Source organism: Callorhinus ursinus, unplaced genomic scaffold, assembly GCF_003265705.2.
Source record: "Callorhinus ursinus isolate GAN/ISIS: 27379988/994484 unplaced genomic scaffold, GSC_fseal_2.0 scaffold15, whole genome shotgun sequence".
NCBI lineage: Eukaryota > Metazoa > Chordata > Mammalia > Carnivora > Otariidae > Callorhinus > Callorhinus ursinus.
The window spans coordinates 3,085,353-3,112,353 of NW_027397077.1; the positions used below are offsets into that span (position 1 = coordinate 3,085,353).

The following is a 27,001-nucleotide window of genomic DNA, read 5'->3' on the forward strand; positions in this document are numbered from 1 at the left end:
CTGAATATTATGGGATATCACTCATGTGATTAGATGGTGTTGTAGGGCCAGGTCAACACTATCCTGGTGGGCCTGACCTAATCAGTTGAGCAACCTAAAAAAGTCTGGGCTTTTCCTGGAGAAAGAGAACTGAAGTGTGAAAGGAATTCGACTGGTAGAGGTGGATTCTCTGTAGCTGGTTTTGAAGATGGAGGGGGCCAGGTGGCAGGGAGTGTGGGTGTGGGAAGCTAATTGCTGTGAGCAGGCTCAGTTTTCAGCTACTGAGGAAAGGGGGACCCCAGACATATGGCCACAAAGAACTGAATTCTGTTACCACCCTATGAGCTTACAGGAGGACCCGAACTCTAGATAAGAACACAGCCTGGCCAATGTCTTGATTTTAGCCTAGGGAGAATGAGCAGAGAACCCATCCACATCATATCAGGACTCCTGACCTACAGAACTATGAGCGAATTAATGGGTGCTGTTGGAAGCCACTAAATTTGTGCTAATTTGTAATGCAGCAGTAGAAAACTAGTATAGAACTTGTAACCAGATGGGGTACCAGGCAGGACCTGCTGAGCTGCTCAAGGAAAGGGGTTTGGGTGAGTATATGGTATTGTCTAGGACATGGATCCTTCCCTTCTTTTTTAAAGATTTATTTATTTAACAGAGAGAGAGAGAGACAGTGTGCTGGGAGGGGCAGAGGGAGAGAAGCAGACTCTGCTAAGCACGGAGCCCAACGTGGGGCTTGATCTCACGACTCTGAGATCATGACTTAAGTGGAAATCAAGAGCCAGATGCTTAACTGACTGAGCCACCCAGGCGCTCCGGAGCCTTCGCTTCTGAGCTGAGTTACCATTATGGTGTTATGTCAAGTGGACAGCTTTTCTGGAAGTATACATCCACGAGGATATCTAACCTCATTGTATTTACTGTAAAACTTCAGTGCCCAGATGCTGGAAGGTGACGGGGAGGGAGGTGGAGGAGGGCATCAGAAGGAAGCTCATGCCGTGGTCGAGAGAGCTCATGGCTGGTCATCTCACCTGGCCCTGTGGGCAGAGCGAGAGTAAAAAGTGGGTCCTCGGATGAAAACCAGACGTCAGGGAGAGAGCCAGTGGGAAGCCTGGCCTTAACACCCCAAGAGTCCAGAAGTGTTAGGCTGTGTAGGGGCTGGCCAAAGCTGGGGGCTGGTGGGAGGTGGCCTCTGGGAATGATGGCCATAACCTACCACCCCGATGTGTTCGGCGTCTGCCACGTGCCAGGTACTTCCTATACACATCCTTTAGGTAAACTGTTCACATTCACAGCTGGGAAGATGCATGGCTGAGATCCAAACCCAGGACTGCCTGACTCCAAAGCCCACGCATGGTTGCTGCTCCAAGATGTCCACCCTCAAGGTCACAGGCTGCTGGGCAGCCAGCCGGGGCCCAAGCGTTTGCCCCAGCCACAGCTAGGGAGGGACCCGCTTCAGTGTGTAGCACTCAACATCAATGCAGAGAGAAAGTATCCTGTTTGCTTTTCCAACACCCACTCTGAGTATCAACGCTGCCCTTCGCCCTAGTGCAGACAGAGGCCCCTGTGACGGTACACTGTGTTCGGTAGGGAGGCAGGGAGCCTAGCCATCCAAAACAAGCCTGTTTGCCTAGTTTGAGCCCCTCTCTTGGCCTGTCATCTTGCCCGCCTCAGAGCCCTGATCCCAACTCTCCTCATGAACGACAAGTCCTGGGCAAGGGATGACGTCCGCTCCTGCTGTCACCTCTGACATCTTCCCCCACTCCCTCCATAACTTTGTTCCTGATACTCTGTCTGGAGGATGACCACCGGATGACTCACCCCTCACTCCAGCCTTGCTGCAACCAGAAGGACAGATGGCAGCATTTGCAGCCAGGGGATCAGCCTTCACCAAGTGGCGGCCGAAAGAGGGGCAAAATGCGTCTTTGTGGGGGGCCTTAGGGCTGCCAGTTTCTTGACTGCAAAGACCCAAACTCTTGGTTACTTGGGGGGACATAACGGGGGAGGGTGGGTATATCACCTTCGCAGGAGCCAAGACAGCCAACTGTTTGAATCTCTTGTTTTAGGGATTAGGGATCAGTACCTCTTGCTGTTATCGATGTTTCCAGCATTCTTAAAGGGCAGGGGGGTGTCAACCCACACAGCCTGGCTCGGACAACAAGTCTCCAAATGAAGCTCTCTCAAACAACCACAGGCCAGGTCAACAAAGTGATTTCTCTGGCAAACCTAGGGCAAAACAGGTCAGCAAAGGAAGGCTGCACACTTCAGGAAATCTCTGGGGCCAGACAGACACATGCTTTCCTCACCCACAGGGGCTAGGACAGTTCCCAAGAGGTGTTACGTCAATGAGGGGGGCCATTAAAGAATACGTTACACTAGAGCATGGTGATTATGGGAGGTGTTATGTCAACAAGATCAACCGTTATGGAAGATGTCTCCTCACTGAGGAGGGCCACTAGAGAAGAACGGTTGTTACGGAAGGTGTTATGTCCATGAGGATGGATGTTGCAGAAGATATTGACATGGAGGGTCTTAAATCAACAAGAATGGATATTATAGGGGGTTCAACCATCACGGAACAAATTCCATCAACAAGGATGGTCATGTTGGCACCTGGACAGTGCCAGTATTGGGACCAGCCGGTGATCTCAAGGTCATTATGCTAAAAATTCAGGGAGATAAAAAACAAGGTTGGGGAACCAAGAATGCTAAGACGAGGGTTTTGAGGAGCCTGGCCCCAAAGCACATGGTGTTGGCAGGTGGAAGAAAACAGCAGATGGTTATTCCCGAAAGGGACAGAGGAGACTGTAGTTCAGAGCAATTTCCTTTTCATGAACCATATTCCTTCCTTACAGCAGGAGCTGGTCCTACTGCTAAGTGCTATTATCAAGGAAAGAGGAGGATGGGAACAAAACCAGCTAGAAAACCCCAGAGCAAGGAGGCATTTAATCCTCATTCAACTACGTTCTGTTTTGCTCCTATAGCCCATCTCCAGTTATAAACCGTATATCGAAGGATCATTATTTTTTAAAAGTTTTTATTTAAATTCCGGTTAGTTAACATACAGTGTAATATTAGTTTCAGGTGTACAATAGAGTGATTCCACACTTTCATACTATACCCCGTGCTCATCACGACAAGTGCGCTCCTTAATCCCCATCACCTATTTCCCCCATCCCCCACCTATCTCCCCTCTGGTGACCAGCAGTTTATTCTCTCTCTTGGTTTCTCTCTCTCTCTCCCCCCCCCCCCTTTTGCTTGCTTGTTTTGTTTCTTAAATTCCACATATGAGTGAAATCATATGGTATTTGTCTTTCTCTGATTGACTTATTTCACTCAGCATAGTATTCTCTAGCTCCATCAATGTTGTTGCAAACGGCAAGATTTCATTCATTTTTATGACTAATATTTCATTGTATGCGTGTGCATGTGTGTCTATGATATATATGTATCATATATAGATAAATAAGATGTAGTATAAATATGTATATGTGTATATGTATATACCACATCTTTATCCATTCATCAATTGATGGATGCTTGAACTGCTTCCATAATTTGGCTGTTGTAGATTATGCTGCTATAAACATCAGGGTGCACGTACCCCTTTGAATTAGTACTTTTGTATTCTTTGGGTAAATACCTAGTAGTATGATTGCTGGATCCTAGGGTAGTTCTATTTTTAACATTTTGAGGAACCTCCATACTGTTTTCCAGAGCAGTTGCACCAGTTTGCATTCCCACCAACAGGGCAAGAGGGCTCCCCTTTCTCCACATCCTCGCCAACACCTTTTGTTTCTTGTGTTGTTGATTTTAGCCATTCTGACTGGTGTGAGGTGATATCTCATTGTGGTTTTGATTTGCATTTCCCTGACGATGAGCGATGCTGAGCATCTTTTTGTGTTGGCCATCTGGAGTTGAAGGATCACCCTTAATTACATTTTTCCGGATAGTGGATCACTTAGCAAGTTGTCCTTTCAGAGGTGATGGGAAAATGCTCTGGAAATATCAGAACAACACTGTGGGATTATTGGTAATGAATGACAGAGCCACATTTCCACCCCAGAGTCAACCTCATGGTTCGTTACGATGTCCCACGGACATCAGACACCGGGAGAACACCTTGTGCTGCTCCTCCTCTTTTCCTGCCTACAAAAGCTAGTCTCCATCATCTCCAACCGCAGTTTTTATACATGTATCTTTTAAGTGTATTTATCACATTGGACAGTGTCTCAAACTCATGCTTTTGGGGCCCAAGCAGGCAATGTAAACGAGAAAGGCCAACAGAGGGTATTTGCTGAACCCGAAGTGCATGCTTTACTAAACACTTTGTGATTCAGCTTTTTCTTTTTTCAAAACACACCAAACAGAACTGGGTCAAGGCCTCTAGGCCTCTAATTTGTAGCCCTCAGTGTACCTGTTTGAATCCCTTCTGGATGGTGAGTCCCTGGAGAGCAAGGGACTGGGGTTTCCTACCTCTGTATGTTGACCGTCTAGCACAGGGGGCCTCCAAGATCTGTGGAATGGATGGGATTTATTACCTAATGGCTTAAGACTGCGCTAGATCTTTCAAAGACTTCCTAGCCAAAAATCAGATTCTCTAGGCCTGCTCAGTGCTAGGCTCTAAGAGTGGATAGGGCGAGAAATGCAGCAATTTCCTCTTCAAGAAAAGTTACTCCACGTGGAGAAGGCAGCTTTGGTCATGAGTTCTCCAATTCCTAGGGACTTGATCCTTCTACTCCGTTCCTTCTACACAACCAAATTCTTGCAGGAACCAACTGTAGACTTTTTGAAGACAGTATTTACATTCACAAAATCTGTTGTTGTTTTTTTTTTTTAAGATTTATTTATTTGACAGAGAGAGAGAGAGACACCGAGAGAGGGAACACAAGCAGGGGGAGTGGGAGAGGAGAAGCAGGCTTCCTGTGGAGCAGGGAGCCCGATGTGGGGCTCGATCCCAGGACCCCGGGATCATGACCTGAGCCGAAGGCAGACGCTTAATGACTGAGCCACCCAGGCGCCCCTCAAAATCTGTTTTTTAACAAAAGTATTGATTGCTATCCTCATACCTGGCTTTGAAAAAAAATTTTTTTTAAATTTAAGACTATTTTTAAGGCAAAACTTTGGTGCTAGAAGGCAAAAGGCAAATCAACGGTTGCCTGGGGATTGACTGCAAAGGGGTCTGGAGGAACTTTGCAGGGTGGTGGGAATGTTGAATCATGCATTTGACAAGACTCGTTGAACAGTGCCATTGAGATTGGTGAATCTTGTGCTCTGTATATTATAGCATAATAGAGCTGAAAAATATATTTTACATTTAGATAAGTAATACATGAAGCACAAAGCAAAAAAAAAAAAGAGTTTTGATCAGTAAAAAGTCTTACTTTTATCTTGCATCTGGGGTTTTTGTCAGGGGCAACCAGTGATGTCCGCTTGTGTGTCCTCACACAGGTACTCTCTGAATATGTAAGTATATATCTGTATGCCACCCTGATTTTATTTCAGTTCCTTTTGCCAACAGGCAATGCGCTATACTCACTGTTCTGAACTTCACACTTTCCTGTCCGTAATATATCTTGGGGGTTACTCCATATCAGTACACTGAAAGCTACCCAATTGCCTTAAATGGCTATGTAGCATTCTACTGTTGGGATGTATCATCATCTACTTAACCAGGCTTCTAATGAAGGACATTTGGGTTGTTTCCAGTCTCCAACTACCAGGACAAGGAGCAGAAGATGCTTATCTAGAGCTTCCAGGTGCCAGTGGGACACACCTTCCTTGGGTCCCAGGTCCCTGGCTAGAACTTGTATCGTATTCCCCACACAGGTCAGGCACAGACCAGGGAGGCTGGAAGATTTGGATGGCAGTGTTCGGCTGCATTGGGTGGTGATGGGCTTCTGCAAGATGACCCAAGCACTGTTTACAATTTTTTTTTTAAGATTTTATTTATTTATTCATGAGAGACACACACAGAAAGAGAGAGAGAGAGAGAGGCAGAGGGAGAAGCAGGCTCCCAAGGAGCAGGGAGCCCGATGCGGGACTCGATCCCAGGACTCTGGGATCATGACCTGAGCCGAAGGCAGACGCTTAACCATCTGAGCCACCCAGGCGCCCTACTGTTTACAATTTGAAAAACGTCTTCTATGTTCTGACAAGTTGAGAACTTGCTCCCCACAGATTTAGCCCAAGGCTGAAGTGCCTGATAAGATTGTCAGCAACTTCTGGGCCGGTTGGGTAATCCTTCTTCAGCTCTGGGTGGAGGGGGAGGATTAAAGGCAGGGGTCCAGCTCTGTTTCCACGGCTTGGCACATTCTAGCTTAGTCTTGGTGTATGACACCTGCTCACAAGAATACTATAACCCTCAGAAACCTACTGGGTGTTCTCATTCATTTCGCAGATAAATTGGGCATGGCATTAAAGTTACATAAAACTGGTCTAGTCAGTTTCTTGGCTAACAGAAAATATGTGTGTGTGTGTGCGCGCGCGCATAGGGACTCACTTGCAAACAATTTTTAAAAATTTGTTCTAGTGTCATTGAGAATGACTTCTTGCCATTTTTTTTTTTAAGATTTTATTCATTTACTTGAGAGAGAGCGAGAGAGAGAGCACGAGCAGGGTGGGGGGATGTAGAGGGAGAAGCAGGCTTCCCACTGAGCAGGGAGCCTGACGTGGGGCTTGTTCCCAGGACCCTGGGATCGTGACCTGAGCTGAAGGCAGACGCTTAACTGACTGAGCCACCCAGGCACCCCGACTTCTTGCCATTTTTAATCCAGCAGCTTCACTTCTAGAAACTTCCCATGAGATGTCCTCACACCTGCCCAAAGTCACCTGCACGGGGACAGTAACTGAAGCACAGCGTGTGGTAGCAGAGACCGGAGAACAACCTCTGTCTCCCACGAGCAACCTGGTTATGCAGACCATGACCTGGCACCTCCATCCAGACCATCTGCTCTTGAAAATCTCCAAGTTCTTCGTGGGCTCAACTCAAATAATCAAAGAAATAGCAATTCTCATTAACTGAGGAATCTGTTCTCGGCCAGACCGGGTGCTGAGTGGTTTACAGACGCGATTTCATACAGACCTCCAGCTACCCATGAGGTGCTGCCATGTCCCCATTTGGAACTGAGGACACTGAGTCGTAGGGAGGCTAAGTAACTAGCCCAAGTCGTCTAGTTAAGAGGTGGGGGAGTCAGGACTTGAACCAAGCTCTGCCCTATCCCAACGCTTGTCTGAATGAGACTGCTTCCAAAAAGCTAGCAGGTAACCGTGAGCCCAGTTAGACCTCTGGCTCAACTCCTTCCATTTCTCTGCGCCCCCCTCCCTGGAGCTCAGCAAGGAGGATAGCCCATCACCGCTGCTGAATCTTCCCGAAGACAGTGTTCCCAGCTGCCCGGGGCCTCCAGCGGGAGCAGCGGCATACCGTAGTGCCTACCTCCATGCTTCTGGCTCTTGGCCTCTCCCCCACTGTGGCGTGCCACTCTGCATAAGAGCCAGATGTCTGTCTGGGTCCAGGAGATGCCCCGAGCCCTTCACACTCAGGGGCTTTATCTCCGCAGCCCTCATGGTGTCCCCGGACCTCTCACCAAACATCTGTGAGTTGTTTTCAGGCTCAACACTGCTTTAGCCAAACATTTTTGTTTGAAACTGCCTGATGTTCCTGCCCCCAGACGAGTACCGGAAGATAAGGCATCTGTTTGGATGGATCGGTGTGTGCCAGGATGGACACCATCCTTGCCCAGCTCCCAGCTGGACCACACATCGTCAAGGGCTACAGAAGGCTCCTCAGGGCTCCAAGCATTGTGTGGCATCGTGCGTGGCCACATGGTGGACCCCACCCCCCAAACGACAGCTTAAACTCCACGTAATTTGGGGACTCATTAGACTTTGATGAAACTCATTTCTGGAGACTATCTTTTATCATCCCAGACAGAGACAGCAGATCGGTACTTTGTATGTTTTTGCAGAAATGGCACATTTCACCCAGAATCTTCTGGTCTTCTGTCATGGAGGGTCAGGAGTATCGGCATTTCACTTAAAACTTAAAGAAAGCTACATCATCTGTGCTTATGGAACAGTTTTAATTCATTCTTTTGAGATATTTCCCAACTCATTACTTAAAGATGCTCCCACTCTGAAGTGAGGCGTTTACTGGTGTTGGAGTCATATTGCTGAGGTGTGTTGGCATCAGGCGGCATGGACGGCTGGTCCGAGAGGACAGACCCGCCCCAGCAAAGTCAGACCAGCTAGGCTCTCACTGGTGCCCTGGTCTTGGGTTCCTCTGCTCAGGAGAGACTTGAGAAGCGCCGATTACTTTTTTAAGTCCAGTAGTTGAAGAAAGAACTTTTCATTTCATACAAGTTGTAAAGTGAATGTCTGTAAAGCAAAATCTGATTTTCTATTGTGTTCTCTCACAGATTCAGCATCACTATTTAGAGAAAACCAAACCAAACCATGCCAACCCGGTCAGGATGCTGTGGGGGCAATGTGGTTCAAATGGGGGAGATCACGCAGGACAATACAGAGTCCTTGTCACGATCATTCCTGCCACCAAGAAACAGTCCTCCACACAGGGGGACTCTGCTGAGCACCTGCAAGGCTGGGTGCTTGCAGTGGGACTTCCTTTCTTCTAGCCTCTTTTCCTGAGCTCATGTGAGTCACAAAGATAGCAGGATGACAAGAGTCGTGCTGCCCAGCTGAACATGCGCACACGCACGCGCACACATGGCTTTACTCCCTGCTTCCTTCGCTGTATCTCAAGCAAGTCCTCATCATTTTCTGGTGATTCCCTTGAAAGTTTCCAGCAGTGGGGTTGCATTCCTGTGGACCCACTCCCACCCCCACCCACTGCCTCTTGAACCCACGTTCAGGGGACCAGCAGAGACTGAGCTCGTCTTCTATGCGGTGACGCTCCCAGGTCCTGGTGTGACGCCTAGAACCTGGACCGTCAGAGAGGTCTCCTCCACCCTCTGCAGGAGCAGAAAGCCGTGGTCCCCTCTGTCAATCCACATTCTCTTTTTTTCTACTTTCCAGGACTGAGCTTTCCTCTCCCTCCTCTTCTGTCTGATCGGCATCAGATCTGGAGCCAGAAGACCTGAGGTTTAGAACTTCGGGCCCTCAGCCCCTTCCAACAGTGTGACTCAAAGAAGTCACCTACCTCCTCTGAGCTCGTTCCCTCCTAAAAAGACTCGGCTCGAGGCTTGACCTGGAGTCCCCATCTGTTCATTCCACGTATAATTTATTACATGCTACCTAAGTGCCAGGGTCCGTTCTGGCCACCAAGCTCATGGGAATTGGATATGAACCTGCCTGAGCTGTTCTCCTAGCTCAGGGGTCTCCAGGAAGCCCGCAGATCATCTTTGGTTTAAAATCAGCTCATAAAACATGAGGGCTGGTGCTTCCTCTGCATGGTCCAAGCCCCTACATTAAAGATTGGAAAAACCGAGGCCCAGAGAGGCGAGGCAACTTTCCCACGTCCTAAAGCTCATGGTTGATGAGACTTGAGGTTACCACCACGTGTCCTGACTCTTAAGTCTGGTGCTCTGCCCACTCTGCCCACTGCCTTGCCAACTGGACAATGCTAACTTCTTCCAAGGTCACATCTAGACTACATTTCAGTTTCCCTTTCAGTGGGTTGGGGCCATGCCACTGAGTTTTAGCCAAAAGAATGGCAGCACAAATGATTTGAAATGACTCCTATGCTCGGGCCATAAAAACCTCCCACGTGAGTCCCTTTGTGTTCTTCAGTCTTCTGTCAGTTTGATGTGGATGACCACACACTGAAGATGTCAGAGCAAGAAAGCGGAAGGAGCCTGGGTCCTCATCACTGCTTGGAGGGGATCCCCTGTTTGGGAGCTTACATAAGCATGAAATATGCATCTGTTGTGTTTGAGCCATGACCCACACTTGAGTCTGTGTGCTACAGCACCTTAGAGTGTGTTACACCTTAACCATGAGACTCACCTATGTAAAAAGTCAGTAAGAACAAATGACTCCTCACTATCAACGTGAGGTGCCACCAGAACCCATGCCTGGCCTCAGTCTTCCTGACACCCAGGACTCCAGGCACACTGAGCCCTTAGCCAAAAGTAAATATTTAAAAGGAAGTTCAAAACGTTTCTCTTGCTGAAAATGTATGGTTAGTTTCAGCTGGAAAGATGAAAGGAAGGAGTAAACCGCAGTGTGGGGAGGTGCAGAGCCTGCACTCTGAAACGGGTCTGCCCGGATTCACAGATAAGCACCACCGCTCATTAGCTGTGACCTTGGGCAAGTTGTCTCACTTCTGTCACTCACTTTGCTCCATCTGTTCTTTGTTACTTTCTGTACAAATCCTTTGATCCAGTAATTCCCTCCTCCAGGAATTTTAACCCACAGGTAAACTTGCCTATATGCTTAATGAAGTCAACTGCAAATATGGTCACTGAGGCTCTGTTTATAAAAATAAAAGACCAGGGTGCCTGGCTGGCTCAGTGGGTTAAGGGGTCTGACTTTGGCTCAGGTCACGATCTCAGGGTCCTGGAATCGAGTCCCACATCAGGCTCCTTGCTCAGCGGGGAGCTTGCTTCTCCCTCTCCCGCTGCCCCTCCCCCTGCTCATGCTCTCTCTCTCACTCTCAAATAAATCAGTAAAATCCTATAAAAATAAAATAAAATAAATAAAGACAAGAGACTGGAAACAATCCACCAGTAAGGGGCTGGTGAAATGTAACATGTTGTGCCCACAGCAAGGAATATCAGGCAGCCGTCAAAAAGAATGACAGCCCCCATATGTTCCAATCTGGAGTGAGCCCCAGATGGATAAAATCACAAGAAGTGAACAAAATCAAGACACGTGTGAGAAACATCCTATCCTGTATACTATGGTTACGCTCCTGCTGTGTAAAGAAGGAAGGTACATACGTTTATAAACTTGGACATGTGTAGAACAGCTCAGGAACAATGCCTAAGAAACCATGGCTGCCTCTGGGAGAAAACCTGGGGTCAGAGGTGGACAGGGGCATGCTTCCTCCCACACACCCTTTCCTACTCTTTGAATTTTTGTTACCGCGTCCAGGTGTTTTCGAAGCGCAGTCTTGAAATTCTTTGAATATTAAAAGCACATAGAGAACAAATATGAGCACAGCACTAAGTGTTGCTTGTTTTGTTTTAAATGAAAGGACATGTTTGGAGCACAGACATTGTCTCTGAGAGGACTAGCAAACGCAGTCTTCAGGAGTCCCACTGCGCACCGGGGTTATTACTGGGCACTGGTGACAGGAGCCGGGCTCTGCGGTCAGGCTACCTGGGCCGCCATCTTAGCATCATTCCCTACCAGCTGGGTAACCCTGGGCAAGTGACTTCACCTGCCTGTGCCCCTCAACACAGGGGTCTTCGTGGGGGTACTTGCTTAAGGATGGACAGGTAAAATGCTAGCAGGTTTCCTCAAAGACACCTCCTCAATTTACATTTTCTTAGGAGAAAGCAGCTTAGTTTTTATTTATTTTATTTTTTAAAAAGATTTTATTAATTTATTTGACAGAGAGAGAGAGAGCACAAGCAGGGGGTGCAGCAGAGGGAGAGGGAGAAGCAAGCTCTCCGCTGAGCAGGGAGCCCGATGAAGGGCTCAATCCCAGGACCCTGGGATCATGACTTGAGCCTAAAGCAGCTGCCCAACCTACTGAGCCACCCAGGCGCCCCTAGCTTAGTTTTTATGACTCAAACCTTGTTTCACCTATCATAGTTCTTTCTGGGGGAAAGGGAGGAAACAGGAATATTTACAGCTCCAAACATAACACAACATTTTAAACAAAATAATAGAAGGTCTCGACTTAAGTTGCAAATACAATAGGTGGAGTGTCAGGATCTGGTGGAGATGCCCCGAGTGTCGACAAGGGGGGGGTTCAGCAAGTTACTACACACAAAGCAGCTGTCCGCCAAGAACCACATAAACGGTTTGGCAATCTGGAAGTGACATCCTATGTCTTTCACACTGAATAGAATCGGTTAATTACAGATGGGTGTCTTTCTGTGTTTATGCTTTTGGAAATGGTTGGGGGTTTGGGTTGTTACAGTTTTTCCCATATGAAATAATGAGACGTAGGGCATCAGTTTGTGTTTCATGCAGAATGTCTGGTTTTAAAGAATGAATTAGGGGCGCCTGGGTAGTTCAGTCAGTTAGGCGTCTGCCTTTGGCTCAGGTCATGATCCCAGGGTCCTGGGATCGAGCCCGGCGTCAGGCTCCCTGCTCCACAGGGAGCCTGCTTCTCCCTCTGTCTCTGCCTCCCTTTCTCTCTGTCTCTCATGAATAAATAAGTAAAATCTTAAAAAAAATTAAAGAATGAATTACTGATGGTAAGTGAGACATGCTTACATATAAAATACTCAGAAGAGTGGCTGGTCCAGAGCAGATGCTCCATATGTGTTAACTATGACAAGAAGTAATTAGTGATTTTTAAGAATGATGTACTGAATACAAACTCAAGGCTACAAGGAGGTGAGGTAGGAAACTTGGCTTTCCTGGCCTGGTTGTCAAGAACATTGCCAGCTGCCTGGGAGAAGGTGAAGGGCTAATTACAAGGCTGTCGGAAGTGGTTTGAAATAATTTGATTGTGGGATAATTTTTATAATTTAGAATCATAATTAAAGGGTATGAACTTTTCTTAATCAGTCAGGTGGAGAGCCTTAGCCACCGGGTCTCCGAGAGCAGGGGTCTCGTCATCCCCCTCTGCCCCACCCACCTTGAGCTCAATCGTGAATCCCTCCAACCAGCAAACTCCACTCCCTCCCCTATCCAAACCCAAGTCAGCACTGCTGTGCAGAATCCCAGGTGAGGCTTGTGTTGTAAGCAAAGTGATTCAGTTCTGGGTTTTTTTTTTTTAAGATTTTATTTATGCACAAGTGGGGGCGAGGGGCAGAGGGAGAGGGAGAAGCAGACCCCCACTGAGCAGGGAGTCCGCTACTGCAGGGCTAGATTCCCGACCCCGAGATCATGACCCTCACCGAAGGCAGATGCTTAACTGACTGAGCCACCTAGGTGCCCCCTGGGTTTTGTTTTGTTTTGTTTGGTTGGTTGGTTTTTGGCCAAAAAAAAAAAAAATCATTGTTGGACTATTAGTACCATCTAGCTGGGGTGTTCCTAAGATTCTTAGAACACTGTTTAGACCCTACTTGCTGAACTAGAGGGAGGAAAAACCTTCTTCCCTAGATGTTACTGAAACAGCGAGGACAGCCTGCGAGTGTGGGAACCAGCTGCTTACACATGACGGCTGGAATGTACACCAGGACCACAGGATGAGCCCTCCACGGGGCCACGGGGGAGGACAGATCCACCGCCCGAACATTTTCTCTATTCTTCATGCCAGCAATTCTATTTCCAGAGTTTTAGTCAGACAGAATCGTCAAGAAAGTGCAGAACAATACAGTGAACAAGAACACATTCTCAGATATATCCAAATGAGCTAATCCAGCTTATACTATTTTATAACCTCGACAACACAAAGATAACATCATTTTATGTCAGTATAGAATCTGTGCTATGTAATATTTTTAAAGATTTTTTAAAAAGATTTTATTTATTTATTTGAGAGAGAGAGAGAGGGAGGGAGAGTACAGAGGGAGAGTCAGAGGGAGAAGAGACTCGCCGCTGAGCAGAGAGCCCGACTCGGGACTCAGTCCCACCCAGGATCACTACCTGAGCCGAAGGCAGACGCTTAACCGACTGAGCCACCCAGGTGTCCCTGTGCTATGTAATTACTTTTCACTGAACGGACCTATCAGAATTGATATAAGCAGTCCCCTATTGTCGGACATGTTCTGTTTTTTAGCAGGAAAAGTGGAAAGCAACTTAAATGTCCAATGGGACTGGTGAAAGCCATACAATGGATGGTCCCATATTTGGTTTTACACACACACACACACACACACCCGAGATAAGACTGCACCAAAATGACCAAGGTGCTTTGCTCACAGATTAATTTTTTTCATGTTGGTTATATTTATTACCAATTTTTCTACAATAACTATATATTACTTGAAACATTTTAATTGATGTTTTCCACTTCCTTCCCCTACCTTGAGAGCCTGGGAGAACCCCCAGAAGAGCGTGTGTGCAGGCAGGGTACAGATTTCACAGACAAAATGGCAGCATCTGAGGTGAACACTGAGGCTGATGGGCCAGCACCAGAGCAGCTCCCTACAGTCAGCAGAGCACCCCTCTCTGACCCTAAGTCATGAAAATCTGTGGGGGTGAGGAAGAATCCTCAGTCCTGCCAGTTACACATTCCAGACAACAGCCGCCAGCTCCTCATTTGAATCTGAAGAACGATGAACACACACACTCATCGAGGGTGAGTGAACACATTGTTTGATGACTGCTCACAGTTCTGGCAAAAAAACAATGGCAGCAAGAATGGGGTCACTGACCCAGACTCTGGTATCTCAGCAGTTCTTAAAAAGTCACCAAGTTGAGGTTTTAACAAAGTTATGATTCCAACTTAAGTAGTCCCTCACTCTTGGAAGTGGGAGGGCGGGTGGTTACATCAAACCCACCCAACACACCACACTAAGACACAAACTTCCCTTTACAGTTCAGTTCTGCAGAGATGCCAACCTCACCTTCACGCTACCGAGTCTTTGTTAACAGAGTTCAGAGATTTATTTTTTAAAAGATTTTATTTATTTATTTGTCAGACAGAGTGAGCATGAGCAGGGGGAGGGGCAGAGGGAGAGGGAGAAGCAAGGAGCCCGATGCGGGACTCGATCTCAGGACTGTGGGATCATGACCTGAGCCGAAAGCAGGCGCTTAAGGACTGAGCCACCCAGGCACCCCAGCCCGAGTTCAGAGATTTAAAAAACAAGTTCACTGTGTCTCCATCTTTTCTGGACAGACTCTAGTAACTCTTCAAAGGCCCATACCCGTTAGGCCACCCCCAAGACTTCAGGCAAAGCAGCTTTACTCCGTAACAGCTCTAACCTCCAAGACACGGTCCTCAGTTCAGGCCAGAGATGTGGCCGGACAGAGCCAGTTCTGAGGACCACAGGAAGGATTTAAGAAAGTGAGATGGGAAGTTGCTAGGCTTCCCCATACTTATATCTGTACCATGAGACATGGCTCCCAGAGTCAGGCACTTCCTGGAAGGAAGGGACTCTGCTGGAGCTACCAGGAACCAAAATGGCAGCCACCGGGTGAAATCAGACGCATTAACAGAGGCCAGTTCAGGCCAGCCTGTCATCCTTGTCATGACTAATGCCTTGACTGACACTGTATTCTTACTGGAGTTGTTCTGGGTATCACAGACAATGCAAAACATCTCAAACAATTCCAATTTCCAGACAGCTCCCAAGTGTGATTGGACACGCATTTTTCTCACACACATTTACACACATTTTTGCTCACGAAATCACTCTATTCTTAAACTTTTTTCTTCCCCAAAGGAAATCTGGAAAATTCAGTCTGACAGTGAATGTGTTCTACAGTAAATATGCATACGTGTACAAGGTTTTAAATGAAGTCTTAAAATGTTCTATGAACTGTGCAGCAATGTTACCGGACACTGTTGGAGGAAGGAACAAGGAAGCTTTCCTGTGGGTTTGTAATGGTGGCATTTGCCACAACGCCAAAGTTCAACGCACCCGCTTGGCTTTATTCCTTAACTTAATTCACACAATCTACCTACCTGCCAAATACAACTCCCCGCCCTCCAGCTGCAGCAAAGAATAATCAAATCGCTTCCTGGATAGCTCTTTTAAAAAATCACAAAACCTGTGCTAGTTTCGGGAAAGGCCTCCAGTCAGGTTCGTACACCTGCTTATTTCTGTGTTTTGATAGTTGCAGGATCCGCAGGGCACCTCCCCGCAGGCACCCGCAGCGCAGAGGCAGCGGGGAGGTGGCAGTCCCTCCCCACAACCGGAACAACTGGAAATTCACACACTTCTCTGGAACGCCCCCTCGCCGACCCCCTTCGGCGGCCCGAGTGCAGACTCTACCCAGAGGCGCGAGGAGCCGGACTGCTGCGCCTCCGCGGCGCAGATGCCTGGCGGTGAGGTATCCTACCGGCCTTCTCCCGCCCGGCGCTTTCATTTTCAAATTAATGTTCCGGAACTTCGGGAGAGCTAGAATGCAGCGTGCGGACCGGGACAAGGGTGATCCGATGAGCTGTCGAGCGCCAAACCACTGTACTCTTGCGCCTTCTCCCTGGCCCGGCGAGGAGGTAGAGGGTGGGCCAGGAGGGCATAGCTCCTTCCCCACGCCCAGCCCCGGCGCCCCCAAGCACCCGCGGGAGGCCCCCAGGGCGCCGCAGGTCCCCGGGAATCGGTCGGGGCACGCTCTTACTTCCTCCTGCGCCGTCGGCGCGGGGCTCATCCCCCGACCGCCGGGCCCCCCGCTCCGGGGACACTCCTAGGTGCCACGGCCTGCGCCCAGGACGAGGTCGCTTGGAACCCAGGAGGGCACGGCCACCTCGCCCAACGCCGCGCGCCCTGGAGCCGGGCGGTCCCGGGGACTCCGCGCCGTTGGTGCATCCCAACTGCATCGCCCCCGTCCCGACTCAGCAACCACCGCACCCGGCGACCCTCGGCGCCTCCGCACCCTCCGCCGGGACCCTGCTCGCGGGCCACCAACACCACTCCGCGCCACCCGCTACCGCCGCACCGCACTCACCCGCTCCGCGCGGCAGGCGCACGGCACCCAGCAGCAGGACCCCGAGCAGCGCGGTTGTGACCCCGCAGTTCTGGCCGGCCATGGCTCCGGGGCGCCTCGGCCTCGCTGGGGAAATCGGCTGTGGCCGGTGGCTCCGAGCGGCGGCCGCGGGCGCCCGAGCCTGGCACCCGCTGCGCTGCGCTGCGCTCCGCCCCGGCTAGCTCACCTGCGTGCGGGCGGGCCGCCCCGGACTCCGCCCTGCGCCCGGGAGCCAGAGCTGGCCCTGCCTGTCCGCTCCTCTGTCTCCTCCCCCCCTTCCTGCCGCAGCGCCCGCCCCTCCCTCCCAGGGTGCTGGGACTTGTCGCCGCTTTCCCGGGCTAGTCTTCCCTCTCCAGCCGGACAGTGATCAAACCTTTGTGCCTACAGGCGCGAAGGTCGCCCTTGGGGAAGCCGATCAGCTTTCTCTTCACCGTCCGGGCGACAAGAAAGCCCATGTGAGCCCTATTTTGCAAGGGAATCATATTTGTGGATCAGCCAAGCCCTGATTTCTCGTGGGCTCGCTCGACTCCTACCTGATTGGGCCGCGAGAACTGTGTGTCTGCAGCCTCAGGCACTTTACCTGCAGCTTGCTTGCTTGCTTGCTTGCTTGCTTGCTTATTTATTTATTTATTTGACAGAGAGAGAGAGGGAACACAAGCAGGGGGAGTGGGAGAGGGAGAAGCAGGCTTCCCGCCGAGCGGTGAGCCGGATGCGGGGCTCGGTGTGGGGCTCGATATGGGGCTTAATGCCCGGCACGATGCAGGGCTCGATGCGGGGCTCCATCCCAGGACCCTGGGATCATGACCTGAACCGAAGGCAGACGCTTAACGACTGAGCCACCCAGGCGCCCCTATCTGCAGCATTTCTAATGCTCAAGGCATCCCTTCCACATTACAGAGGAGACACACTGCCCAAGGCCAGTTAGGAATTCACAGAGGCAGGGTTTCACAGCGCAGGAAGGGTTTCCCTCCAGCAGAGTTGCTTTGAAGAATCCATGAATGAGTGAATGAACGCAAGAGCCTGGAAATCCAAACATGTCCACAAGCGCGCCTTCCTTGTGTGTGGAGTAGTATGTGTGGTCTGGACATGTAGCATCCAAGCCAGTCTGGGGCTGTAAAAATCCACGGCTTGGGCTCTTTGCCTCCTCCCAGCCGCCTCTGTGCTTTGTGTGTCTGGCTTGGGTGCTCCTGTGGGTTCTCTTTCCACCCTATAGGCCACACACCAAGCCTAGGGCAACAGGGCCACAGGGAAAGATAGTAGATGGCTCGGGGACTCAGCTGGCAGACTAGGGGTCTGCCAGAATGACTCCCTGGGGCCCCCTGGGGCTACCTGTGCCTGTGGGGCAGCCAGAGACTGGGTCAGGGTCACCCAGAGCAGCCTAGGAGGGCTGGGACAGGAACCGGAGCTCATGCACGAGCATCAGCCTGCTGTCCAGCCCCAACTTCTGTCTAATTCTTGGGGGGCACTGAACATCTCCCAGTAGCCCCTGAGCTCCTTGTGCACCAGGTGAGAAGTCGTCTCTTAGGAGCTTCCTGCCCTTCCTTCTTTGTGTCTTCCCTGATGAGAATAAAGCAAACTCTGCACTCGGGAGCCCATGGTCCACAAGGGAGGCAGAGATGTCCAGACTGAGGGCAGGACCCACCCTTTCCCTAGAAGGCCTTAGAAAGGCCTGAACTGTGAGCTCATCTTCTGCTCCACTTTCCTCATCAGGCAGATAGGTGGGGAAACTGAGGCCTAGAGAGAAGGAGGAAGATGAGAAAAGTAGGGAGGGGCTTGGTTCTCCCCACTGAACTGAGGGCAAGCTCATCGAGAGAAAGAAATCTTGAGAAAAATCTAAACACCCTTGTAGTTTTTTTATTTTTTTAAAGATTTTACTTGTGTGTGTGTGAGAGAGAGAGAGCACAAGCAGGGGGAGCAGCAGAGGGAGAGGGAGAAGCAGACTCCCTGCTGAGCAGGGAGCCCGATGCGGGACTCGATCCTAGGACCCTGGGATCATGACCTGAGCCGAAGGCAGATGCTTAACTGACTGAGCCACCCAGGCGTACCTCTAGTTTGTTATTTTTATTTATTTATTTACTTATTTATTTTTTAAAAGATTTTATTTATTTATTTGACAGAGAGGGAGAGACAGCGATAGAGGGAAAACAAGCAGGGGGAGTGGGAGAGGGAGAACCAGGCTTCCTGTTGAGCAGAAAGCCCGATGCAGGGCTTGATCCCAGGACCCTGGGACCATGATCTGAGCCGAAGGCAGACGCTTAACCGACTGAGCCACCCAGGTGCCCCTAGTTTGTTTTTTAAAGATTTTATTTATTTATTTGAGAGAGAGAAAGAGTGCATGCATGCACGCGTGGGCACAAACAGGGAGGGGCGGGGGGAAGAATCTGAAGGGGACTCTATTGAGTGAGGAGCCCCACAGAGGGCTTGATATCATGACCGTGAGATCATAACCCGAGCTATAACCAAGAGTCTGACACTCAACCGACTGAGCCACCCAGGTGCCCCAACACCCTTTTAAAATGTTTATGTTTGGGACGCCTGGGTGGCTCAGTCATTGGGCGTCTGCCTTCGGCTCAGGTCATGATCCCAGGGTCCTGGGATCGAGCCCTACATCGGGCTCCCTGCTCCGCGGGAAGCCTGCTTCTCCCTCTCCCACTTCCCCTGCTTGTGTTCCCTCTCTCAGTGTCACTCTCTTTCAAATAAATGAATAAAATCTTAAAAAAAAAAGGTTTATGCTGACCCAGAGAGTTAAAAGCAGATTTTGTCTGTTTTTCTAATTCTAAGTGAGGATATATACCCCAGCATCTTTTCCTAGCATCCATAACACCATTGTTACCCACATATAATAATAATAATAATAATAATGATAATAATAATAATAGAATGGCAGTGTGTTGAATTCCAAATATCAGAATTACTGCTTGACACGTTTAAGCCTAAGGAACAAGTTATTTCATTACGGTCTTATTTCTCTGAAGTTTGCTTACCTGTCTTCCCTGGGATCTTGACACCAACTTTCTATAAATGATGTGCAAGTCAGTAATGCTCAGATGTGAAGAGTTGGCAATGGTCCCAGACAGCAGCAGCAGCAGCAGCAAAGGGAAAGAGGTAAGCAAAGCAGAAGGCACTCCTCCATCCTCTGCGTGACAACCCAACTACATAGTTGAAGTCAAGATGCCTTGAGGTGATGTCTTGGTTCTTGGAGTGGAATGTGAGCAAAGCAGTGTCAAGGTATGGATATGGTTTGTCTTATGAACGTGGCTGAATGGAAGGAGTCAGTTTTAAAAAAGTTATTTCTGAGCTGGAAAGAAATGCAAGCAGTCACCGTCTGTTGTCGGAGACAAATGACAGATGGAAGGGTGAATTTTAAAACAAACTATTCCATCTAATTTTGACCCTCTGGAAACCCTACAAAAGCTACGAAATAGAGCTTTTTAAAAAGACGTAAGTGCACAAAGACAGGGAGAACAGAGAGAAGACAACAGCAAGATCCTCTCGGAAGCTGGAAGGCGAGACAAGCACTAACTGCCTTAGGAGCCTGGAGGCAGGAGAACCCTAAGCCGGGTCGGGGGGGTAGTGAGAAATAGCATGATTTATACCATGGAATTCTCAAAACTAAAAAATAAAACAAAGCAAAAAACCTAAAAAAACCATTAAAAAAAAAACAACTTAGGAACTGGTAGCACAAGGTATGGAATGGGACTGTAAAGGAAGGGTTAAAGCAAGGAACACTGGGAGAAAACTATCTGAGAAGTGCTATAGTTGGATCATTGGAACCTTTCCTCCATTCCTCCTGGCTGGGCCACTGCCCTTCTGTACCAGTAGAAGTCTGAAGTGTTGTTTTCTGGAGAGGTTAAAAACCAAGGGATCTGGGGGGTGCCTGGGTGGCTCAGTCGTTAAGTGTCTGCCTTTGGCTCAGGTCATGGTCCCGGGGTCCTGGGATTGAGCCCAGCATCGGGCTCCCTGCTCGGCGGGAAGCCTGCTTCTCCTTCCTCCACTACCCCTGCTTGTGTTCCCTCTCTCGCTGTCTCTCTCTCTCTCTGTCAAATAAATAAATAAAATCTTTAAAATAAAAAAACAAAACAAAAAAAACCCCCCAAAACCCAAGGAATCTGGGTCGCGAGTGCCAGGCATAGCTGAAGGCCTAGGAATCATTCTGAAAAACAGGTAGATAAAAGGAGCATATGCATTCTAAATGCTGAATTCCCCAGCTGCCTGGCCCCAACTTGCCTCCCAGAATGCAGCATAGAGGGCTTTATCATCCATACTGGAGATGGAGTCTTCTCCTGGAGACTCTGAGCAGCCCAAGAGGAGAGAGCTAAATATGGGGACATTTGTCCCCAACAGCAGGATAACCAGAGCACAGGTATGAGGCTCCCAGTGGATAACCCCCACCAACTCAGCTTTTTAAACTCTCTTTCAAATATGACCAATTAGGATTTCCAGACATCTGAGGAAAGCTTCTAACATGATAGAGTCAAAGTCAACCAGCTAGCCAAACACAAAAAAAGCAACTTAGAGGAAAGCAACTATATAAGGAGAAGAAAATAAAGCAAAACAAAAACAATTACTAACTTCCTTAGAGAGATAGCAGGCAACATTGTATCTATGAACTGGTAATAGGATGTTATGAAACATGAAGATTCAGGGATTCACAAAAGAGTTCTTGGAAATTAGCCCCCCAAAATGATATTTGATATTAACAAATAAAGAGAAGCATTGGAAGATTTCCCAGAAAGTAAAACAAAAGGACAACAAAAAAATAGAAGAGAAAAATTAAGAAAGTAGAGATCCAGTTCAGGAGACCCAACATCTGAATAATGATAATGCTCTTTCTCTAAGAAGAGAGAGCAAATGAAACAGAGAAGACATTATCAGTGATATAATTCAAGAAATCCCCCAAGCCTGCATGACTTGAGTTTCTAGATTTAAAGATTATGGAGTGTCCAGCACAATGGATAAAATAGGCTCACATCAAGGCACAGAAACCTATGAACAAAGAGAAGATTCTATAGCTTCCAGAGGCAAGATATGGGTCTCATGCAAAGGAGCAGAAATCAAAATGGGTTTGGATTTCTTAACAGCAGCCCTGGAAGCTAGAAGATAATGAAGCAATACCTTCCAAATGCTGAAGGTTTAATAAATTCCAATCAAGAATTCTATACCCAGCTATGCTCCCAATTAAGTATAAGGTAGAAAAAGGGCACTTTTAGATATTCAAGATCTAAGACAAACAAAATAAACAAACAACCCCAAACATCAAACTCCCACACACCTTTTTTTTTTTACAAAAAAATAAAAGATTCTATTATTTTTAAGTAATTTCTACAGCCAATATGGGGCTCGAATTCACAACCCCAAGATCAAGAGTCACACGCTCCCCTGACTGAGCCAGCCAGGTGCCCCTCCCACACACCTTTTGTCAGGAGAATACTTGAGGCTGTGTTCCATTAAAAGAAGAAACACAGGCTCAGTTGGTTGTCTGCCTTCGGCTCAGGTCATGATCCCAGGTCCCGGGATTGAGCCCTTCGTCGGTCGCCCTGCTCAGCAGGGGAGTCTGTTTCTCCCTCCCTCTCCCTCTGCCCCTGCTTGTGCTCTCTCTTGCTCTCTCTCTCTCTCTCTCAAATAAATAAATCAAATCTTTTTTTTTAAAGAGAAGAAATGCATAAAATAGAGAGAGGAGTAGATATAGGTTTGTGGAGCTGAGCTTAATCACCCTAAGAAAGAGAATACAGAGTTACCAGCAAATCAGGGGTGAAAAATGACTATTTATTTAGAACGAGGGAAGAAATCACCACAAATTACAAACTTGAAAAAAAAAATGGAAAAATACCACCAACATCACAAGATCAAGCAAAATAACCTGGTGTCTTTACAATGAACTCACAGGTACAGCCTGATATCATTCGTTTCTTCAAATCCTTTTGCTTCCTCAATGCGATACTTGTGTTCTTTCTTCTGGAACGGCCAGACTTCATCACAAGATGCATCAGCTAAGATACCATCTTGGTGTATTGTGTTGAATTCACACAGAAATGCTCACTGTTCATAGAAGCTCTACACTGTGGTGCCCTACAAATACAGGAATTCTTACAAATTCTATTTGTGTGATTTCTATTAAATATAAAGAACAAAGTAGTATGGTGCATTTATAAGTTTACCTGCTGCAGAAACCATTTTTTCTTGACAGAAAAAAAAAAACCTTTTCATTTTTTTAAAGATTTTATTTATTTATTTGACAGAGACAGACACAGTGAGAGAGGGAGCACAAGCAGGGGAAGTGGGGGAGGGACAGGCAGACTTCCCGAGGAGCAGGGAGCCCGATGTGGGACTCGATCTCAGGACCCTGAGACCATGACCTGAGCCAAAGGCAGATGCTTAATGACTGAGCCACCCAGGTGCCCCTCTTTTTTAATTTTTTGATAAGGCATAATGAGAATTGAATATTCTGCTTAAAATTTTGGTTTTGATAATTGGAAGAATTTTCCACAGGCTTCCAGCTCTGTGCTTGTCAAACTTGACTCCTCCTCCCCATCCACATACTTCCTGTTGGGCACTGCAGGCCAGGTTCATCATGGGACACCAACTCTGACCTTATTCCTTTTGGTCACCTCACCTGTTGAGTCAGCCAAGTATGTGGGAGTATTCCTGGAAGTCACTGCTACATGAGGGTAAGTAATGATTTAACTATACAGGGAAGTGACTTTGAATCAGTTACAGTATATCTCACCAAACCCCAATTAAGTGTATCTCTGATTCAACTTCTCCTTAGCCAGATCCCCAGATGTCCACAGCTATTCAGTGCTGCACTGCATCAGGGGAAGTGTGATGAAGGGGAGGTGGGGAGAACTTTTTTGAGGTTGAGATATGTGCCTTTGCAAATCATACAGGAAACCTCTGACCAGGTTCACAGGCCCTTGGAAGGGGCTGCACAGTGACCTTTGAGCTTTCCTCGCTTGTGGTCTATTTGCCTCAGGACACAGGAAGCACAATACCCAATGGGAAGGAGAGGCAAGAAATCCCCAGGGTGATGTGCCCCAGGCTTAGAGAACACAGAGTTGAGTTCAGACTGAGTCAGGTTGTAAAATGCATGGCCAAGGATAGTGGGGGTCACTCCCAAGGGAACAGATGGACAGAATGGAGTCAAATGGAGCATTACTTTTATGGATGAGATCCTCAAATACTAATGGTGTTTGGCCGAGACGTGTACACCTCACACCTCGGCGTACCTGTGCTTTCCAGGGGCACCCGATCCACAGACAACTGAGCAACAAGAGACAAGGAGCCAGTACCACGGAGTGACCCACCAGCCCGGGACACTGACCAGGGTTTTTACACAAGAGAGGAATCAACTTTTCGTTTTAAAGTTTCTGTGAGTTTGGGCTTCCAGTCTCTTGTAACTGAACCCCATCCTAAGGCAAGCATAGCAGATTTTTCTGGTGCTGTGGCATGTTTAAGGGAGAGCAGACCCAAGCGATTCGCTCCAAAAAAGAACCTGACCTAAGCGGGTGAAGTTCAATGACTCAGCGACTACCAGTGTGGATTCTGCAGTCAGGTGTCCTGGGTTCAAATACAGGCTTTGCTCCTCACCAGCATGTGCCACTCTGTGTGCTTCAGTTTCCTTATCTGTACACTGGGGCTATGAGGGGGTGTCCTTCCTAGGGTGTTGTAAAGATTCGTGAGACAGTGCCTGTAATATGTGTCCAGCACAGTCTTTGGCACGTGGTAAATGCATAATGAAGCTGGCTGAGATTGCCTTTGCTTTGGGGTTTGGCAGGAAAGTGAGTTTCTGCTTGGTGGTAGTGGAAGCTATGGGGGTGGAAGAGAGAGTTCTGGAAAGAGAGGTCTGGAGACCAACATCTTCCGGTCTTATTCAAGCATGAAAGTGTCAGCTCCCCAAGGCAGGAAGGTGTCTCTGCTTTACTCATCTGGATGTTCCCGGTGCCCCCCAAAACAGCGCTTGGTACTTAATCAGCGCTCAACAAATAGCTGAGGAATGAATGGATTCGTCAAGCCAGTGAATGCATGGATTGCCCCAGGAACCCAGCCAGCTGAGCCTGGGGGGGAGCTCCTGGAAACTGGGACCCTGAAAGGATGAATGCACAGTTCATGGGGAAAAGGGGCAGGGTCCCTGGCTTCCAGAATGAGGCCATTGTGGCTCACGCCAGGTGTCTGGCCTTGTGGGATTGGCCAGGGTCTGGTGTGCCAGGACTTCATCTGGTGTGAACAGAGGGTGGGAGGAACATCTGTCTGAATTAGGCAGTTTCTCTGAGACTTTGCTTTCCAGGCGATGAAGCCAGTTAACAAAGTGGAGATTCTTCCGCGGCACAAACGACCCTTAACTATCATTGCAACACCGACTACTGTTTCAGGGAGAAAACCGTCCAGGCACAGTTTGGGCAGAAGCCCCTTTGTGAGTCTTGAAACAGAGGAGTCTGCTGTGGTCCCGGGATGAGAGGGGTGTTTCGTGGGCGGGAGTGGGGGGCGGGGGTGGGGGGATGACTTAGCCGGCCAAGTAATTTGCCTGAGGGAAACCACGTGGTACAACTTCAGTCCTGGGATGAGTAAGACAAAGAAGGAAAAATCCTCGAGCAGGAGCAGGTAGTCACGGGGCTGTGGACCGGGCCGTGACTCAGGGACTCACAAGCAGGCAGCGAGGAGCACTGTTGCGCTCACCCTGGAGTTACCTGAAGCCCGGGGATACATAATTCTATCACCTCCCCCCATTGTAGCACCTAGGAGGTTAAGGTGAACGTCAGGTGGCAGAAAGAGAGGAGTGTGGACCTGGAGCCTGTGCTCCCCTCTACTCCCTTCTTCAAGTTTGTGCAAGTGGTTCCTTGTAAGTCAGTTGCCTGCAGGGCCAAGAAGGCACCCTGCCCTTCCTTGGAGAGCACCACCCTCGGATATGACCCATACCCCCGTCAAGCCTGTGCTTGCCAGGCTTGCTTCTTTCTTTTCTACGTTTCTGCTTGGAGTTTCAGAGGGGAAGGGCCCTTCTAAATGCTTTCAGGGATTTTCTTCCCCTTGGAGAGGGGACTGAGTCATATAATCCCTGAGCTGGAGGCCTTGGAGCTCATCTGGTTCTCACCTCCTGCTGGCTGGAGTCTCAGAGAGGGGTATGCCACAAGTCACCCGGCAAGTGACCTTCCCAGCAGAGAAGCCAGATGTCCATCCAGGAGCCCATGAGTTCTTTCCAAATAATCCTGGTCCAGCTCTGCCGGCACTTGGGGCTGGCCAGCATCCCTCTGCCCTCTGCCTGCACTCACCGTGGCGCCCCCTGCCCCTGACACTCAGCGCCTAGCAGTTTGGCTTCCATCCCCCACTGCTGGGCAGAAACTTTCCTCCCCAGAATGGCCCAAGCCCCTCCCCCTGGTCCCCGCCAGGTCTGAGGATAGGAAGACGGCTTCAGAAGGATGAGGGGGTGGGGAAGGGTTGTGGCTGGGGCTCTGAGGTTCCTGCTGCCCCGTCCAGGACTAGTTCAGGAGCTGCGAGGGGCTAAGACTGGGCTGATTGGGCTAGAACAGGCTAAGACAGGGTTAACCAAACAACACGGAAGCCATTAGTCAACGTCCTTGCCTGCGGTCCCTTCCCACCCCCAGCTACTGAATGGGCTAAGAATCCAATCCGTGTGCACTCCCCTGGGAAGACTCTTCTACTCCGTCTCATGCACACACGGGCTCTGTCCCTCTTTGATCTGCCAGTGGGGAAACTGAGACTGGCCTCATTGTCTTTGTCACTATAATTTTTTGTCTTACGTAGAAGTTTAAAAATATGCAAAAATAGGGAAAACAGGACTATGAACCCCCATGCACTCATCATCCAACTTCAAGTCTCCAACTCCTGCCCAGTTCCTGTCCTGTTTTCACCCAACAACCCACTTTTTTGTATCGCAGTTGGTTGGTATGTTTTTTTTTTTAAATAAACCGTTTATTTTGGAATAATTTTATATTTACAGAAAAGTTGCCAAAATCGCACAGAGAAATGCCATGTACTCTTCACCCAGATTCTTCTCATGTGAACATCTTGCAAACCATGATACTTTTGTCAAAACTGAGAAATTAACACCAATACTTTACAATTAGCTATACTCTTGACTTTATTTGGATTTCAACTGGGTTTTCCACTAATATCCTTTCTCTGTCCCAAGATTCCATCTTGGATCCCACATTGCATTTAGTCCTTACATCTCCTTAGTCTCCTCTGATCTGTGAGTGGTTTTGAGTCTTTGCTCGTTCTTCATGCCTTGGCAGCCTTGAGTGCTGGCCAGGCATCTTGCAGAATGTCCCCCAATCTGAGTTTGACGACTGTCTCAAGATTAGACAGGGGATGTGGATGTTTGGTAAGAACACCACAGAGG

At 48.6% G+C, this 27,001-nt stretch overlaps 1 protein-coding gene across 5 annotated transcripts in view; it reads right to left on the reverse strand.

The window, feature by feature from the left end:
- Nucleotides 1–16,782, reverse strand: part of CDCP1 (CUB domain containing protein 1) — a 58,725-nt gene extending 41,943 nt beyond the window's left edge. For all 5 annotated transcript variants that reach the window (XM_025885763.2, XM_073901748.1, XM_073901749.1 and 2 more), the window contains exon 1: nt 16,630–16,782. In XM_025885763.2, coding sequence (XP_025741548.2) covers nt 16,630–16,711 — 82 coding nt within the window. In that variant the 5' untranslated portion in view covers nt 16,712–16,782. The remainder of the gene's footprint in view (nt 1–16,629) is intronic.
- Nucleotides 16,783–27,001: the final 10,219 nt, after the last annotated feature.